The following is a 17,089-nucleotide window of genomic DNA, read 5'->3' as shown; positions in this document are numbered from 1 at the left end:
GAGCCCTGGGGTACCCCATAGGGAGAGGAATGAGTATCAGAACTGGCCGTTGGGGAGAAAACCTGGAACGTCCGGTCAGTGAGAAAAGAGTTAAGCCAGTTGAGTGCTGGCCCAGTAACACCCAAAGATCATAAGGCTTTCACTAACACGGTGTGAGACACCGTGTCAAAGGCTGCGCTCAAATCAAGTAGTATAAGGGCCACCGTGTCTCCAGAATCTAAATGGTGTTGCGGCCTTTCCGTGACTCAAAAAAGGGTTGACCGAGATGGGTCACAAAAAAATTGTGATTCGACAAACTGAGTTAGCTGTGGATTAATATGCCTTTCTAGAATCTTTGAGAAGGTCCGAAGCAATGAAATAGGCCTGTAGTTTGAGGGTTGATCAGGGTCAGCATTAGCCTTCTTCAGAAGAGGAAGCACCATTGCATGTTTCCACTCTGGGGGAACCGTTGCTTCCTGTAAGGAAGCATTCAAGAGTTCCATGATTATCATGAGTGAAGGCAACTCAAGCAGCTGGAGCACCGAGATCGGGAGAGGGTCACTAGGTGAGCCAGATTTAATACTAGCTAAAAGCCGTTTGAGGGAGCTCATATCTAGTAGATACCGGGTTTCCAGTTTTTCCATGGATTCAGAGATCCTATTGTCTCTGTGAAAAATGGTTCTAGCGGTTTGAGAAGAAGATGTAGGTGTTTGCTGAAGGGGAGTACCTGGTTTCATGCCCTTCATTTCAGAGTATATTTTCTCCACCATATGGAGGAAAAACCTGGCCAGGTCTTCACATTCAGAGAAGGGGGATGGATTGAGTTTCAGAGCCAGACAGTTCTTTGACCATTTTAAATAATGTCTTGGAATAATTCAGTGCGCTGGAGATGGTGGAGGAGACATATTCAGTGCGAGCTGACTTACAGAGAGTATGGTATTCTCTTTTTGCCCTTTTATATGCAAGTTTGGTATCAGACACATAGTTCCTTCTCCAGCATCTTTCCAAAGCATTGCATTTAGTTTTCTCAATTTTTTAGTTTTCAGTGAACCAAGGTGCAGGGGGGCGGTAGTTATTCATCTTCTTAATTGAGGGAGGGAGACAGATATCAATGGCATTTAAAAGCCACTTTTGGACAACACCCAAAGAAGTGACCGACACCTGTTTGATAATAGGAGTGTTAGATGACAAAATCGTATTGAGCGCTTCAATGTCCAATTTTATCCAGTTTTTATTAGATTTCCTAATGCTAGGTACGGCTACAGGTAAATTCACTGAGATCTCAAAACGGAAGCCAATCGCAAAGTGATCAGTCCAGCATAAGGGAAGAGCTGGTAGGCATTGAATGTTGGGTAAACTGGAAAAAATACAGTCCAGTAGGTGGCCGGCCACATGAGTGGGACCGGAATTGCAAAGTGCAATATTCAATGCTGCCAGATCAGAGATAAAAGTAGCGCTATTCGTACATGTGGAATCATCCAAGTGTAAGTTAGGGCCGGCCAGGATGGAGAAATTGGCGGCATTTATGAGAAAAAAAGGGTTATTAAATCAAAAAAGGATGAAACCCATAGACCAGACGGCCCAGGAGGACGATACACTAATATGCCTGGAAAGGTAAATTTAGGAGTCAGGGCAAGCTTAAATTAAGCTGTCTAACAGCTAGTAAATGGCAGGTTTTCAAATTTGCACAGGTAGGACTTCTTATAAATTATAGCAATGCCACCACCTGTCTTTTCTGACTATAGCATAATTAAACGGTAAAGCTGCTGCTATATCAGGAACAGAGCTCATGTGCAGCCATGTTTCGGTAAGAAACATTGCGTCCGATTGTTTACTAGCGAAAAGGTAAAAAATGTCCGCTTTATGTTTAGGGAGCGAGCGGCAATTGATGCTAAAAAAGGTAAATTCCTTGTTGACTGAGGAGCCACAGCTTTGGGGGGTGGGGGTGGTCTACCTGTAGTGTAGTGAGGTTGACGGTTAGCGTACTCGAATCTTTGCAATTCGCTGTTTGAAAAGAGAAGCTGCAGCATAAACAAGTAAAGTCCCTATTAGAGGGGTGGATTAAAGTGCATTCAGGAATCAATATGTTACGATATTCCAAAATCTGATTAGAGGAATAACTTATTCTGTGCCCTCTATTTTGACCATGGGTTGTGGCCACGGTCCTGTTCGGGCGCAGACAGGCTTGCCTTTGGTGCGTCCGGAGGGAGCGTGTGGCCGAATAAAATGGCCACCCAGGGAGAAACAGCCCCGCAAAGTGCAAGTACAAAAAAGAACTGAGTATAACAAACTCGGTTAAGCATAAAAATGATCCGACAGCAAACAACAGTTAATCCAGTTAAAACGATGTCAGTTACATAAAAATAGAATAAGAACAGAGCTTATGAGGAGTAATCAGCAAGTGAAAAGGGAACCTTTTAGGTGCTGCACGTCCGTTCTCTGCCCGTTAAGTAGAGATTAGGCAGGACGGTGTGCAGCGACTAGAGCGCTGCCTGGAGGGAGCGTGTGGCTGAACAAGATGGCCACCCGGGGAGGAACAGCCCCGCAAAGTGCAAGTACAAAAAAGAACTGAGTATAACACACTCAGTTAAGCATAAAAATGATGTCAGTTACATAAAAATACAACAAGAACACAGCATAGCAGCAATTGAGGAGTAATCAGCAAGTGAAAAGGGAACCTTTTAGGCGAACATTAGCTTGTTTTGACAGATCATTGTTCTTTCTAATATGTGCTGAGCATTATTGTTTCCATATCTGACATGACTTTATAAACTATGCCTTTCTGCTTTTTCAAAGGGGATTAAAGCCCGTAACACTCTGCATGAATACATGGAGAAAGCCATAACCGAAAAACTGCAGAAAAGTGATTCTGAAGAGTACAGCGATGCTCTGGATTTTATGATCAACAGCGCCAAGGAACAAGGAAAAGAATTTACCATGCAGGAGTTAAAGGTAAATCAGTAAATCGTATGCAAACATCTCAATGTGCTCCTCTTAATTAAAAAAAAAATGCAAAGCAGGAAGTTATAAAACTTAAAGGCGAGCTGATGGATGATGTCATAGAAAGTCTTAAAACCCAAGTAGACATCCTCCAACAAAGCAACATTCTAGAAGGTCTATTGTTGCTAATATTTGAGGATACAGGACAGTGTAGAGATTTTTTTCCACACTTACGAGGCTAGGACCACCAATAGTGCAATTAAAATTGAAGTCAGTCATTAGAAAAGCTGCAGAGCAAACATGAAGGAATTAAATATATATATATATATCTATATATACATATATATTCCAAATAAGTGTCCCCCAAACGCCACAATCCTGCCCAATGTGCCGGTGTCTGCCGTGGTAGCGGTAACCACAAATAACGAAAAGCTGTTCAGACTCACAGGAATGAGGCAGCACACCGTCCTGATGTTACGAGTGTTTTAATCGCTCACAAAAACAACGCGTTTCAGCTGTCCCACTTGATTCAGTGACCTGTGGTTCGGCGTGTGATGCCGAAAAACATCCTAACAAAATCAGGTGCTGTATCGTGCCCAAATAATCAACAAGTCTCATCTATCAGATAAGAGTTAAGGTTTTTATTTGGGAATATCAAACTTTCAATTGTGCTTGTGTTTAAATATTCCCGAATAAAACCGTACTTCTATTATCTGGCACGGGAGACTTGTGGAATATTTGGGAGCGCTACAGAGCACCTGTTTTTGTATCTATCTATCTATCTATCTATCTATCTATCTATCTATCTATCTATCTATCTATCTATCTATCTATCTATCTATCTATCTATCTCACTGTTTCCTAAAATTGGAGGTTGGAAAGCAAGGCATAGAACGATGACTGACAGATATTTGCACGAGGTATGTGATCTTGTTAGGAAAAGGTAATGTTGAGGTGATATGTGCAGAAAAAATGGACCAGACTTTGCATTTGATTTGTATGTGAGATGGATGATTCTGAACTGAGTGAAAAGCTAGTGAAATCCAGTGGAGGGACAACCACTATCTGATTGTCTACTCCAGGCTTCTCCACCTGTAAGTAGCTCCCCTGTGTGTAGCTCAGCCTACTAAATTAGACACTTCTGGTTGGTTTAATTAGTCTATGTTAACCAAAATTTAAAAGTGTGCATTCAAGACAAAAATGCGTGGATTTTGAAACCTCATAATTGTAAAAATATATTTAAAGCTGATATTTGAGTAATAAGTCAGGTGGCACAGGAGAGACTTATTACTAATGTTAATACATTGCTGCCAAGTGCATTGCAGCTATGGCTATGTCTTTCCATGTAGAGGCATTCCAAATCGATACCGGCTTATTAACATGACTGGTGGCAACACTGCCTGATGCACTGAGGTGATCACTGCTACTCATCGTGCCTATGGTGACCACTAATGTAATCTTGTCTGATGTGGTCACTATTACAATACTAATAACATTAGTAGCCGGGGATGGCCCTCATTTAACATAAGTAGCTCTTATTACTGAAAAGGTTGGGTACCCCTGCTCTACTCCATTTTACACCCTCTCATTTGCTCTCTCATTCCTATCATATGCACACACCTTTTCCTCTCTTTCACTCACAGGCAGCTCTCATCAATTCCTTTCACCCTTTCCACTTGCTTTTAATTCTTCTGTTCTTGCCCTTTCTTTCTCCCCTTCTTCCTTTTTTTCCCTCCTCTCTCTGTCTCCCTCTTCTTCGCTTGCTCCCTCCAGTTCACATCTCACTGGGGTACTCTCACATGTCTGTAAGCAAGAGAGAAATGAATGACCAACAGGATCAAAGGCCCACTGGCGGTGCCTGAAGCATTCTGTAGCTCCTGTTGCTGAGAACAGACTAGCTCCTCTCTGGAGCATCTTCAGCAGCTCTTTTCGGTGGGTGTCCTTAACAGGCAGCTCTTTTAATGCCTACCCTTTGTGGAAGTACCTAGGTACACGTACTCCATATGCCTGGTAACTTTTGTTGATGGTTATCAAAGCTGCCACTTAAGTGTGTGTTGACACGTCTCCCTGGGTGGTCAGCCTACAGAGAGATGCATTGTGCCAGGATCAGAAGACTTCAGAGTGATCCATGACTGTCTTGTCCTGCCTAGTCTGGGGACATACTCTGCTTTCAATCTTGTAGTTTGAATGCAGTAGGTGAGCTTCTTAGAATTAAATGTTTTTGATATCATCATATCAATAACAGCGCCCAACACGTTTTCAGAGCTTGGTGACAAAACCAGACTGTGAATAGAGAGGTGGGTAGTTAGACAGTGCAGACATGACATATTACATAGAAGGCTACCAGATGGTTCCAAGTTCCTGGAGGCAGTACTTCTGTCTAGCCTCGGCCTTTCTCATACAAATGACTGTTTCCTGGTTTGTTAGGTAGATCAACTTGAAAGCAAACACCCAGAACTGGAGCACTGTGCCCTTGGAGGCATGCAGTCACATGGGATCCTGTGTTAAATAGTAGTATTGAAGTGGTTTGTATGTTGGAACAGCGAGTTCCTCAACAACGACTGCCTAAACCACGTGGTCTGTACTACGACCGCGTCTCCACAACGATTCTTTTTACCACGCATTCTTTTACCACAAATTTCGTGATAAAGGAATGATAGGTAAACCATCCCCTAAAATCTATTTTGAACCCCTCCCACTCCCTAAAATCTACCCCATACCCCCACCTCCCACTCCCTAAAAACTTACACAAACCCCCCAACCTCCTAATGACTAACACAAACCCCTCCCACACCCTCAATTCTAACTCAAACCCCTCCCACCCCCTAAAAACTTACACAAACCCCTCCCACCCCCTAAAAATGATCACAAACCCCCCAACCCCTTAAAATGAATACGAACCTCCACCCCCTTAAAACTAACTCGAACCCCTCCACCCCCTAAAAACGAACACAAACCCCCTCACCCCCTGAAAACGATCTCAACCTCCCCCACCCCTAAAAACTAATACAAACCCCCCTCACACACACACCCAAAGCCCTCTTACCTCTCCTGTTCCTCTGACGCTCATCAGGACTGCACATCCCGAACACTTTACCGTCTTAGCCTGAACCATGCACATGCGTGGTTCAGGCTAAGTCACTGTTCGTGCAAGTCGTCGTTTGGCTTGCGTGACTGTCCAGAATAAATGGGCTAATATCTGAAGAGTTTGTAGGTCTGCCCTTCTAGACACTTATCTGGGTTGGAGAATACATAGCCCACCCTCTATATTCATTCTGGATAGAGTAAGATAGAACTGGCTCGGGAAAAGGTCTTCATTTATATCTGAGTATAATTGGAAAAAAAGCAAACGGATGTCCTTCTTGAACTCACAATTCTACAACTTACCATTATAAAGAAGTATCTTCTACCACATTACATTTCTAAACTTTTGTCTGATTTACATTTAAATCAAGACCTAATATTGCCAGTGTCCTTTCTTGTGCCACATGATATCCGAGTTGAAAGAACACCTTGTGAGCTTACAGTGAGGCATCAGTTTGCCACAAATAATGACTGGGGTATACCGCAATGAAAAATAACTTTACTACAATGACAAGACGCCTAGAGGGTATCTTTTATGCTTTTGTCTCATAGAGAGAGAGAGAGAAACAAAACTAAAAGAGGTCTACGTGCTGCTCACCCCACCACTTGATCCTACTGCTCACCCCTGCAACAGTCCACATGTACCACCTGTACTCTTAAAACCCCGCCCTCCACATATGGCCCTGTTCCTTAGAGTATATAAGTATGTAATGCAATGTAAATGTGAAAGTTTGAAATATTGAAAATGTGTGTTGTTCAAAATATCTTTGCAGTTTCATTTTTCCACACCCTCATAACAAGGTATCCTGATTTTCAAACTCAAAAACCAAGACAGGTCATACAGAAGTAAAACTTAACGTTGGCCCAACCCTGGTCATGGAAAAGGACCACAGTGGTAGGAAACACCTATGTAGAAAGCCTATACCGCACATCCACGGAATTATAAGAGAAAGACAAAACGAAAGTTCAGTGATTAAGAGGGTTTAAGCTTTGCTACATTTGGGAAGATTTTGGAAGCCCAAAGTAAAAGATAATTAGGCTCTCCTATGTTACATGTGTCTCTCCCTCATGGTACGGTGGAGTAGCATAGAGTAAAGTGGAGTAGAGTAGAGTGGACTGTCGTAGAGTGCATATAGTGCACTGGTGTAGAGTTCAGTAGACTGGCACGGAGTAGAATGGCATAGAGTGTAGTGGTATAGAGTGTAGTGGTATAGAGTGTAGAGGCATAGAGGAGAGTATAGTAGAGTAAAAGTGGCATAGAGTAGAATGGTGAAGAGTAGTGTGGCGTAGAGTGCTGTGACAGAGCAGAGTGGTGCAGAGTGCGTAGAGTGCAGTTACGCAGAGTAGAGTGCCATGGTGTAGAACAGAGTGGTGTAGAGTAGAGGGGCATAGAGTGCATTGGCATAGAGTAGAGTGGTGCAGTGGCTTAGCATGCAGTGGCATAGAGTGCAGTGGTGTAAAGTGGTGTAGGAGCAGAGTGCAGTTGCGTAGAGTAGAGTAGAGTGGCATAGAGTGCAATGACGTAGAGGGGTGCAGAGTGAGCTGGCTTGGGTGCAGTGGCTTAGAGTAGAGCGGTGCAGAGTAGAGTGCCATAAAGTGCAGTGGCATAGAGTAGTGCAGAGTAGAGAACAGTGGTGCAGAGAAGAGTGCAGTGGCGTAGAGTGTAGTAGTTTAGAGTGCAGTAGTGTAAATTAGAGTGGTGCAGAGTAGATTAGGGGAGGCATAGAGTGCAGTGGAATAGAGTATAGTGGTGTAGAGTGGTGCAGAGCAGCGTGGAGTAGAGTGCAGTGATGTACAGTAGGGTGCAGTGGCTTAGTGTGGTGCAGAGTAGAGTTCAGTGGTGTAGAGTGCAGTGGTGTAGAGTACAGGGTAGGGGGTGGGAGGAAAGAAAAGCAACATGGAATGGGAGGCGGTGAGAGGGAATAGAAGCTACATGGACGGGGATTTGGGAAACAGACTGAAAACACAAGCAGTCATATGTAGTGCTTGAACACAAAAAAGTTGGTCCAAAAACTTGAGCAGTGGTTGGACACAAGTACTCGGTCCATGCTCCAGGAGAGGGCCAAACACAAAAGGAGGACATGACCCACACATGCCATGACAAACGGGGACAAAGGAAATAAGAGTGACGCTAAAGCTAACAAATGGTAAGCTATGGCCTGGGCTATAAGCCCACTCTATGTGAACAGAAGTCTGGTAGAGACAGCCCATGCGCAGTCTAGGCGAAACCTAAAAATAATTATGAAACCAAGACCGGCAAGTTTTAATTTGTGTTTCTGCGAGGCAAGGTGATAAATAAATAAATTTGGCACCTCCGAGGGAGTTATTTGCATTCTCTATGCATGGAACTAAAAATAACATGTTTGACACCCTCTGTTTAAAGCTGGTTGACGGAAAACTGCAAAGTGGTGTTTTATGGAATGGAAAGTGATGTAGGCCCATGAACCTACCTGCTCTTTGACATGTCCTTGAACACTGATTGGAGCTCTTTGCTACCCGCTGTGCTACATGAGCGATGCGAGGCAGCACAGCAGGGAATGCCTAAAAACAATTAACTAACTTGAACTGATCTTTGCCAGAGGGAAATGTGAGCATGCAGAATATTTAATTAAAGTGCGTGTTCACAGAACCCCTCACTCCTAAAACCGGGGCATGCATTGATTTCAGTGATAGCATCAGGGTGCCCAGGTAAACCCTGCATCATGGCCACATTCTAGCTTTTGTAGGTTTTTATTGTAAACCTGGTTAAAGAGCTGTGAAGCACTGCTTAAAAATATCTACCATACGCAACTGTCACTTAATTTTTTTAAATGATTTATGAAGAGTCTATGCTTTATTTTATTAACATGATCACACAACACATTGCCTATTATTAATGGCAAGCTTGTGCACACTGGTATCTCTGTCTCTTGTGTCACTCCCCTCAGTGGTGTGGCTCTCTTCGCCAAGTGTCTTTTCCCACTCCAGCAATTCTTTCTGCCTTCATCCTGAACATAGCAAAACCAAAGGGGATGATGGACGGAGTGTTGAACATTGCAAGCACTCACCCCCAGTCAACTGATCTGGGTTTAATCCATCATCATTCTTTAGCTCACTCCGCCACCCCAGTACAGACATGGCCATATGCAAATCAGTCTGACCCTGTGCCTCATGGGAACAGTCCAGCCTGAACTGCCAAGCCATGTCTTCAGACATGGCCATATGCAAATCAGTCTGACCCTGAGCCTCATGGGAACAGTCCAGCCCGAACTGCCAAGCCATGTCTTCCCTGGACCGGAAACAAGCATCCTGGGACCGGTTTCTGGCTAATCAGCCGTCATCAGCCAGGATAGCTTGAATCCAGTGTCAAAGTGAGCAAGGGACCCACGTCTGGGTATACACTGCCAACTTAGGGCGAACAAAGCAAAACCAAAGGGGATGATGGACGGAGTGTTGAACATTGCAAGCACTCACCCCCAGTCAACTGATCTGGGTTTAATCCATCATCATTCTTTAGCTCACTCTGCCACCCCAGTTCAGACATGGCCATATGCAAATCAGTCTGACCCTGTGCCTCATGGGAACAGTCCAGCCCGAACTGCCAAGGCCATATGCAATTCAGTCTGACCCTGTGCCTCATGGGAACAGTCCAGCCCGAACTGCCAAGCCATGTCTTCCCTGGACTTGAAACAAGCATCCTGGGACCGGTTTCTGGCTAATCAGCCGTAATCAGCCAGGCTAGCTTGAATCCAGTGGCAAAGTGAGCAAAGGATCCACGTCTGGGCATACCCTGCCAACTTAGGGCGAACAAGCAAAACCAAAGGGGATGATGGATGGAGTGTTGAACATTGCAAGCACTCACCCCCAGTCAACTGATCTGGGTTTAATCCATCATCATTCGTTAGCTCACTCCGCCACCCCAGTTCAGACATGGCCATATGCAAATCAGTCTGCCCCTGTGCCTCATGGGAACAGTCCAGCCCGAACTACCAAGCAATGTCTTCCCTGGACCGGAAACAAGCATCCTGGGACCAGTTTCTGGCTAATCAGCCGTCATCAGCCAAGCTAGCTTGAATCCAGTGGCAAAGTGAGCAAGGGACCCACGTCTGGGCATACCCTGCCAACTTAGGGCGAACAAGCAAAGCCAAAGGGGATGATGGACGGAGTGTTGAACATTGCAAGCACTCACCCCCAGTCAACTGATCTGGGTTTAATCCAGACTAGCTTGAATCCCTGCTCAGTTCATGAGCGCTCACCTTCTTTTAACGGGAATGGAGTTGTCTTTCCATGAATGGCTCGCAGGTCTCCTTTTCTTCCCATCCTCCCTGCCCATCGTCACCTTATCTACCTGCATGTATAGGAAGAAGGTGGAGGTGGAGGATGTCCCGATTCAAAGCTTTTCCAGTGTTATAATCCAGCTTGACGGTATGATGGCCTTTCCGGGCCAACAAAAACATTAAACAGGTCTGCCTTTAACCTGCCATAGTATCTTCTACTGAAGGGCCATCTACCCAACTTGTTTCATCTAAATATTGCAAAATATTTGAATCCCAACAAGGTTTGTGCTATTTCACTTGTGAAAATAGTAAGCATGACAAAAATGTGACCTATAGATGGAATGTGGAATAACATCTCCTGACACTAACACATGGGCTTTTCCTTGCAGGAGTCTGCTATTGAACTTATATTTGCGGCTTTCTTCACCACCGCGAGTGCCAGCACCTCCCTGATTCTTCTTCTTCTGAAGCACCCCACTGCTATAGACCAAATCAGAGAGGAACTGGTTTCTCATGGACTAAGCAGGCAGTGCCTGTGCCACGTTTCCCCGTTTAGCCCTAAAGGTTCTGCTTACATTCACCCATCGCTAGGAACTTGTTTGAGTGAAGGACAAGACCTGGTAACAGGCGACCATCATCAACCTTCGCTTTTGCATCCGGAAGGGACTCCAATAGAGCAGTCTCAGAAGAACATATCGTGCAATAACGGGGGAAGTCATCTGCAGCCTGTGGTCAGTGAAAACATTTTAGCTCCAAAAGAAGAGGAGGAAACAAACAGGAATAATAACTGTAATCAACAGAACAGTGGGCAAGATGGATCAATGCAGTTTTCCAACAGGCAGGAAAGCCGTGCAGTGGGCGAGACCTGTGGGCCATCATGCAGGTGCCATCTTAGTTTGAGCCTCGAGCAAATAAGCAGCCTGCGTTATCTGGACCATGTAGTGAAAGAAGTCCTTCGGTTGCTCCCACCAGTCTCTGGAGGCTACAGGACTGCACTGAAGACCTTTGAACTAGATGTAAGTATATTTACCGGGTTTCAGACGTAGACAATGTTTAGGTTATCATGAACTGTCCATAGTATTTAACATATGTTCTTGCCTTTTATGTGTTCTTTTTCAGTGTTGTTTCAGGAGTTCCAAGTAGCATTTTTCTGTCCTTTTCATCATTAACTTTGTATTTAAAAAGTAAAGATTGAGAAACTGTATGAACACATCGTAGAAACCCACTCCTTTCTGGCAAATTTCCTATGACGCTTTCACCACCCGCGTAACAGATGTGAAGTCACATCAACAATGATCAATCTTGGGTTCACATTAACTCTTTTTGGCTGCTCAGTTTTGCATAAAAGGCCTATGTTTTTCTTTAAGCTTTAAAATACACTTACATCTTTAAATGTGATGATTTTGATCTGCATTAATGTGTTTGCCTTACCAGAACACATAAAGGATAAACCAGAAACTATATGTATAAGGAGGACATTCAAATAAAGAAAAATGTTACCTACCTGTAGAAACTGTGGCAGCCTAAGACAAGCCACTACATTGCTTGTCATTGATGTCTGAACAGTTCAGGAAATGGAAATTGTAAAATTGCGCCGAAACCACAGATGGGGGATCACATTAAATTGCATTTAAAACGCATATTAAACTTGCTTTACTTCTCCATTGCTTTTGGAAATGCCTTGGATAGGTTTCCTGATGTATTGACTGAGACTGAGCTTACCTTACTGCCTCTAAGTCAAATAAAGGTCGCATCTTCTTATAGGTGATTTTTAAATGACTTATGAACAGGGTAATTAAATAGGTAATAAACTCACAGGCCATATATTCCTCTTATTTCTTGATAGGAATAACACAGGAAGAGACCTTGCGGAAGAAACAGCACTTTTTTTCCTGCTGTGCCATACCATCTGAGACAGCCCCTCCCCAGGGGTGCAACGCAAAATCAAGCCCCCCCCGCACAATGTGATGAGGGGCCCTGGAGTTTCCTATATCTCACAGATATCCATTGACCCTGGTCTAAATTAGAGGCAAATTAAGGGTAGGAGGCCCCTAAAGAGGTAAAGAGGTGGTTGCCCCCCCTGCACCGCAGGGACTGCTTGGGCTTGTTATGCAGCTGCCGCTCCCTCTCCGATTTCCCTCTGGCCACTCCTGTTTAACAGAGATTCCAAGAAAAGCCCCTTAATTACTGCATTGCCATTGTATTGATGGAAGGGTAGAAGTAGGTTTAAAAAATATATATTTGTATTACTTTTTTGCGCAGTTGACCAAACAGCTAGGTGCATCATTAATAGACAGAGTAAAGGTTGCATGGTGATTACATCGCTGCCATGTAATGAGCAAGATAAAAAGAAGTCTTATGGGACAGGCAGCTTTCATGTCATTATTGATCATTCCAAACATATATCTCTGTGCTGCACATCATATAGTTTGTGTGGTATACAGAAAAGCTGAGAGGACCACCAATCCTTAGCCAGATATCCACAGGTGGCTCTCACGATCAGCAGAGTTTGGAAAATGAGGGAAGCCTACATTATCAAATTATCATACACAGCAGAAATCACATGCAAGCAAAACACAAGCTCAAACTGCTGTATGCGCTATTTGACAATTAAAGTTTACAGGAACAGCTTGGGCGGATTCCTAAATTGTACCTATGTCGGTCTCTCAAATGCTACACTGCAGTATTGTCATTTGTCATCTTTAGGAGGTCTATTATGGTGTTTTCAGTTACTTTCAGTAGTATTGTGTCTTGCAGTGTCACACTTGCAGCCTTTCCCCAGCAGTTGTAGTCTGCAGTGCAACAGCTTCTGCTCCGTTGGAGAATTTGATTCTCCACTGGGCCAACTGTGGGGCATCTGAAGACTTCCACATCAAGAGGAGCGTTACTTGAGCTAATGCTAAGACCAGATCGGCAAATCTACATACATGTTTTTTTAAAATTCTGAATATAAGCCCTAGTAAGCAGAATTTAAGAGTACATTCTATCAAGCATCCTGTCAAATGACACATAAAATCAGTACTTGGTTCACAAAACCCTGTTAAGGTAAGATCTGACCATAGTATGTACCTTGAATCGCCTCCATCAGCTTGAAATTTCAGATATGGTTAGGAAACCGACAGAAACCGCCTGTGCAATGGCTCACCATGAAGAAAGTGTAGAGTAGAAGCTCTGTTGGAATGGCATACGTCGGGTGCACACTCTAAAATGTAGGTAATGTATTGCCGTCAAACAAATATTCCATTGTTCTAATTCCTGTTCATGGCCATGTCATTGCATCTGTTGATTGTAACCACTGTATAAAAATTACAATAGTTTGCAGCCAGGTGTATGTCCTATATTAATATCTGTATGGGTTTGCATTGATTTGCAAACAATTGTGTCCATATTGAGTTGCCCCATAATATATACGGACCCTTCTGGGTATCTGTGACTGCTATTCATCTGGCCACTCGCTGATGCCGTGTAGCTAAATTATAGAGCTCCGTGGCTCCCAGTCCATCCTCCAGCGATAAGTAGAGTTTGCATGGAGGACACAGACACCCTGCGTCTGCGTCTTCACGAGAGGAGATTACAGCATCTAAATCTCTGTACAAATATTTAGGTAGGCTGACAAGTATATTTACAAATAAATAGAGGAAGAGGAAAAGAGAAGATGTCTCCAGAAAGCTCACACTACTGCTAACACGTTCATGAAATTACCATTAATAAGCTCAGAATTCATATGAAATATCTGAATACTCAGGCAGTGGTAGATAGTCTGCTCCCAGTTCAGGGTTAAAGTAGGTGGTTCATGAATACTTAGTTCTACCAGTGTGATTAAAGAAGGTAGAGGCACTATTTCTTTAGGATGATCCTCAGGCCCAAGATGGTACCAAATTGAGTGAGAGTATTCATCAATGGTGTTAGGTACTTCTCAACATTCCTCAGATATAACAATCCATTGTCCATGTACAGAAAAATCATATGAACACATTCCTATATCCTAATTCTCCTATGAACTCCTTCCTGGTGGAGGTTGGCTGCCAGGGACTCCATCACCAAAGTGAATACGACACAACGGACACCGCTGATGGGCTCCATGACTTGTTGACCAAAAGTCTGTTATAACTTTTCTAGTTCTCAGCCTTGATATTGGGTTAGAGTACAGCAGTCAGATCAAAAACAACTGTTCCTACTCTGAATTCCAGCATCTTTAATATGATCAATGAGTATTGACAGTTTAAAGTATCAAATCCCTTTTCATGTCAATAGACACCACTGCCGGAAAGTGTTCTTCTGATGTCATGTCATCCATTACATGACAAAGGTGCCTGACATTTGCCAATTTGTTTATGAGAAACAAATACCAATTGGTTTTGGTGAACCAAGCAGACAATAACTGGGAAATCCTGTTTGCTAGCAATTTCCCTAATATCTTCAATTATGAGTTCAACATCAAGAGCGACTGAAATGACATCTCTAAGGGGTTTGATAGGGTTTAGGGAGAGCCACTATTATATCCTCTCTACTAGTGGCAGCTAAGGTAAATGTTCCTGTGCCTCGACAAATATTGACAGCAACAGAGGAGACCTATAAGTAGCATAATATTCTGTGGAAAGTTCATCACTGGTAGGAGGTTTTTTTCCAGTGCCTGGTCCTTGATCACCTGTTGTATTTCAGTCAATGTTTTGGGGAATGTCCAACACATCTAACTGCACATCTGCGGATCTTTTTTGCTTCACCTCAAATATAGTCCCTTTCCTTCAGACCCCATCTTGCCTACTGAATGGTCAGTTGATTCCAATATTTCTGACCATGAGATCAAGGGAGGGGCATGTTTTTTATTTTTTAATCTGTAAATAGCTATGATGACTTTTTTAATCCATTCATAGTGTTTTTATGCAAAGCAACAGTGACACAGGCATGGTGGGACTCAGTCTTGGTCATATGAAACTCTTTAACAACATCATGATAAACTCTGATAAGATGAACAATATCTGCATATTAAAGTCTTACATGTGTCCCCTTAAAACACTTCCTGGTAAAAAAATCAGAAAATTATAGTGGCACATTTTTGTGCAGACTGATGATATAATGTAGCCAGTATCATGTCGTCCATCATCAAACTAGTGCCAACTTTACTAAACAAACAGCGATTCGGGGTAACGTGTAACAGCAAAGAGGTTTAGTTGTGAAATGGCTTTCACAGTGAATACCCTCATTTGGCATATCCCTTGCCCTCATTCACCTTTCTCACAGTGTTACAGAGACTGTGTCACAGAGAATATCTTCATGTTTTGGATCCCAGAAGATACAACCCCTCTTGCTATACATAAATCACAATTCAACTGGTTGTAATAGCTCTGCCTTCACTCCTAGGAACCGAAATTTCTTCTTAACGTGAATCAAAGCGTGTCTCTTTAGGTCTCGCCTAGCGACACAGCGCATGCGCCGTCGCCTTGGCGAGCTCTATTGTTGTCGGTTTGTTGGCTGAAGTGGGATAGGACATGTGCACGCGTGTGGAAGATAGGACATGTGCACGCGTACGTCTAACGGTTTAGCAGAAGACGCAGCAGATGTGCGCATACGGGTGACAGGAGATGTGCACGCATTAAGCTCTGCTCGGTTGCTCCCTCTCTCCTTCCGTGTCTGCGCGCACGCAGGACAAAACATATGCACGAGCTCTGCCTCTGCTTGCGTTGTTAAACTCCTGGTCGCTCACTCACTTTCTGTCTTTAGCATACGGCTCTGCTCGGTTGCTCTCTCTCTCCTTCCGTGTCTGCGTGCACGCAGGACAAAACATATGCACGCGCTCTGCCTCTGCTTGCGTTGTTAAACTCCTGGTCGCTCGCTCCCTTTCTGTCTTTATTAAGTCCCTCGTGTCCGATTCTATGCCGCATGTTATTTACTTTCGCTTTTCTTCACTTTTACCGCCTCAACACACAATAGTGCCGTACTCTGTTCTGCCACCTATCCTCATGTACTTGCTTCGCCCTGCCTGTCCCTCTGCCCCGCACTCTGTCCTGCCACCTATCCTCATGTTCTTGCATCGCCGTGCCTGTCCCTCTGCCCCGCACTTTGTCCTGCCACCTATCCTCATGTTCTTGCCTCTCTGTGCCTGTCGCTCTGCCCCGCGCTCTTTCCTGCCACTTATCCTCATGTTTTTGCCTCGCCTTGCCTGTCCCTCTGCCCCGCACTTTGTCCTGCCACCTATCCTCATGTTCTTTCATCGCTGTGCCTGTCCCTCTGCCCTGCACTCTGTCCTGCCACCTATCCTCTTGTTCTTGCCTCACCATGCCTGTCCCTCTGCCCCGCACTCTGTCCTGCCACCTATCCTCATGTTCTTGCCTCGCCGTGCCTGTCACTCTGCCCGCACTCTTTCCTGCCACCTATCCTCATGTTCTTGCCTCGCCGTGCCTGTCCCTCTGCCGCTCATTCTGTCCAGCCACCTATCCTCATGTTCTTGCATCGCCGTGCCTGTCCCTCTGTCCTGCCACCTATCCTCATGTTCTTCCCTCGCCGTGCCTTTCCCTCTGCCCCGCACTCTGTCCTGCCACCTATCCTCATGTTCTTGCCTCGCCGTGCCTTTCCCTCTGCCCCACACTCTGTCCTGCCACCTATCCTAATTTTCTTGCCTTGCCGTGCCTGTCCCTCTGTCCCGCACTCTGTCCTGCCACCTATCCTCATGTTCACACTGATCTCTGTCCTGTGTCTCCGCGCACGCAGGTCAAAACATATGCACGCGCTCTGCCTCTGCTTGTGTTGTTAAACTCCTGATCGCTCGCTCCCTTTCTGTCTTTATCAACTTCCTCGTGTTCTACTCTATGCCGCATGGTATTTACTTTCGC

At 44.4% G+C, this 17,089-nt stretch overlaps 1 protein-coding gene across 2 annotated transcripts in view; it reads left to right on the top strand.

The window, feature by feature from the left end:
- Nucleotides 1–17,089, top strand: part of CYP26C1 (cytochrome P450 family 26 subfamily C member 1) — a 141,528-nt gene that overhangs the window by 85,087 nt on the left and 39,352 nt on the right. For both annotated transcript variants that reach the window (XM_085606134.1, XM_085606133.1), the window contains exons 5-6: nt 2,776–2,931; nt 10,649–11,275. In XM_085606134.1, coding sequence (XP_085462260.1) covers nt 2,776–2,931; nt 10,649–11,275 — 783 coding nt within the window. The remainder of the gene's footprint in view (nt 1–2,775; nt 2,932–10,648; nt 11,276–17,089) is intronic.

The sequence above is a fragment of the Triturus cristatus genome, chromosome 1_2, assembly GCF_964204655.1.
Source record: "Triturus cristatus chromosome 1_2, aTriCri1.1, whole genome shotgun sequence".
Lineage (NCBI taxonomy): Eukaryota > Metazoa > Chordata > Amphibia > Caudata > Salamandridae > Triturus > Triturus cristatus.
This window is presented reverse-complemented; position numbering and strand designations above follow the sequence as displayed.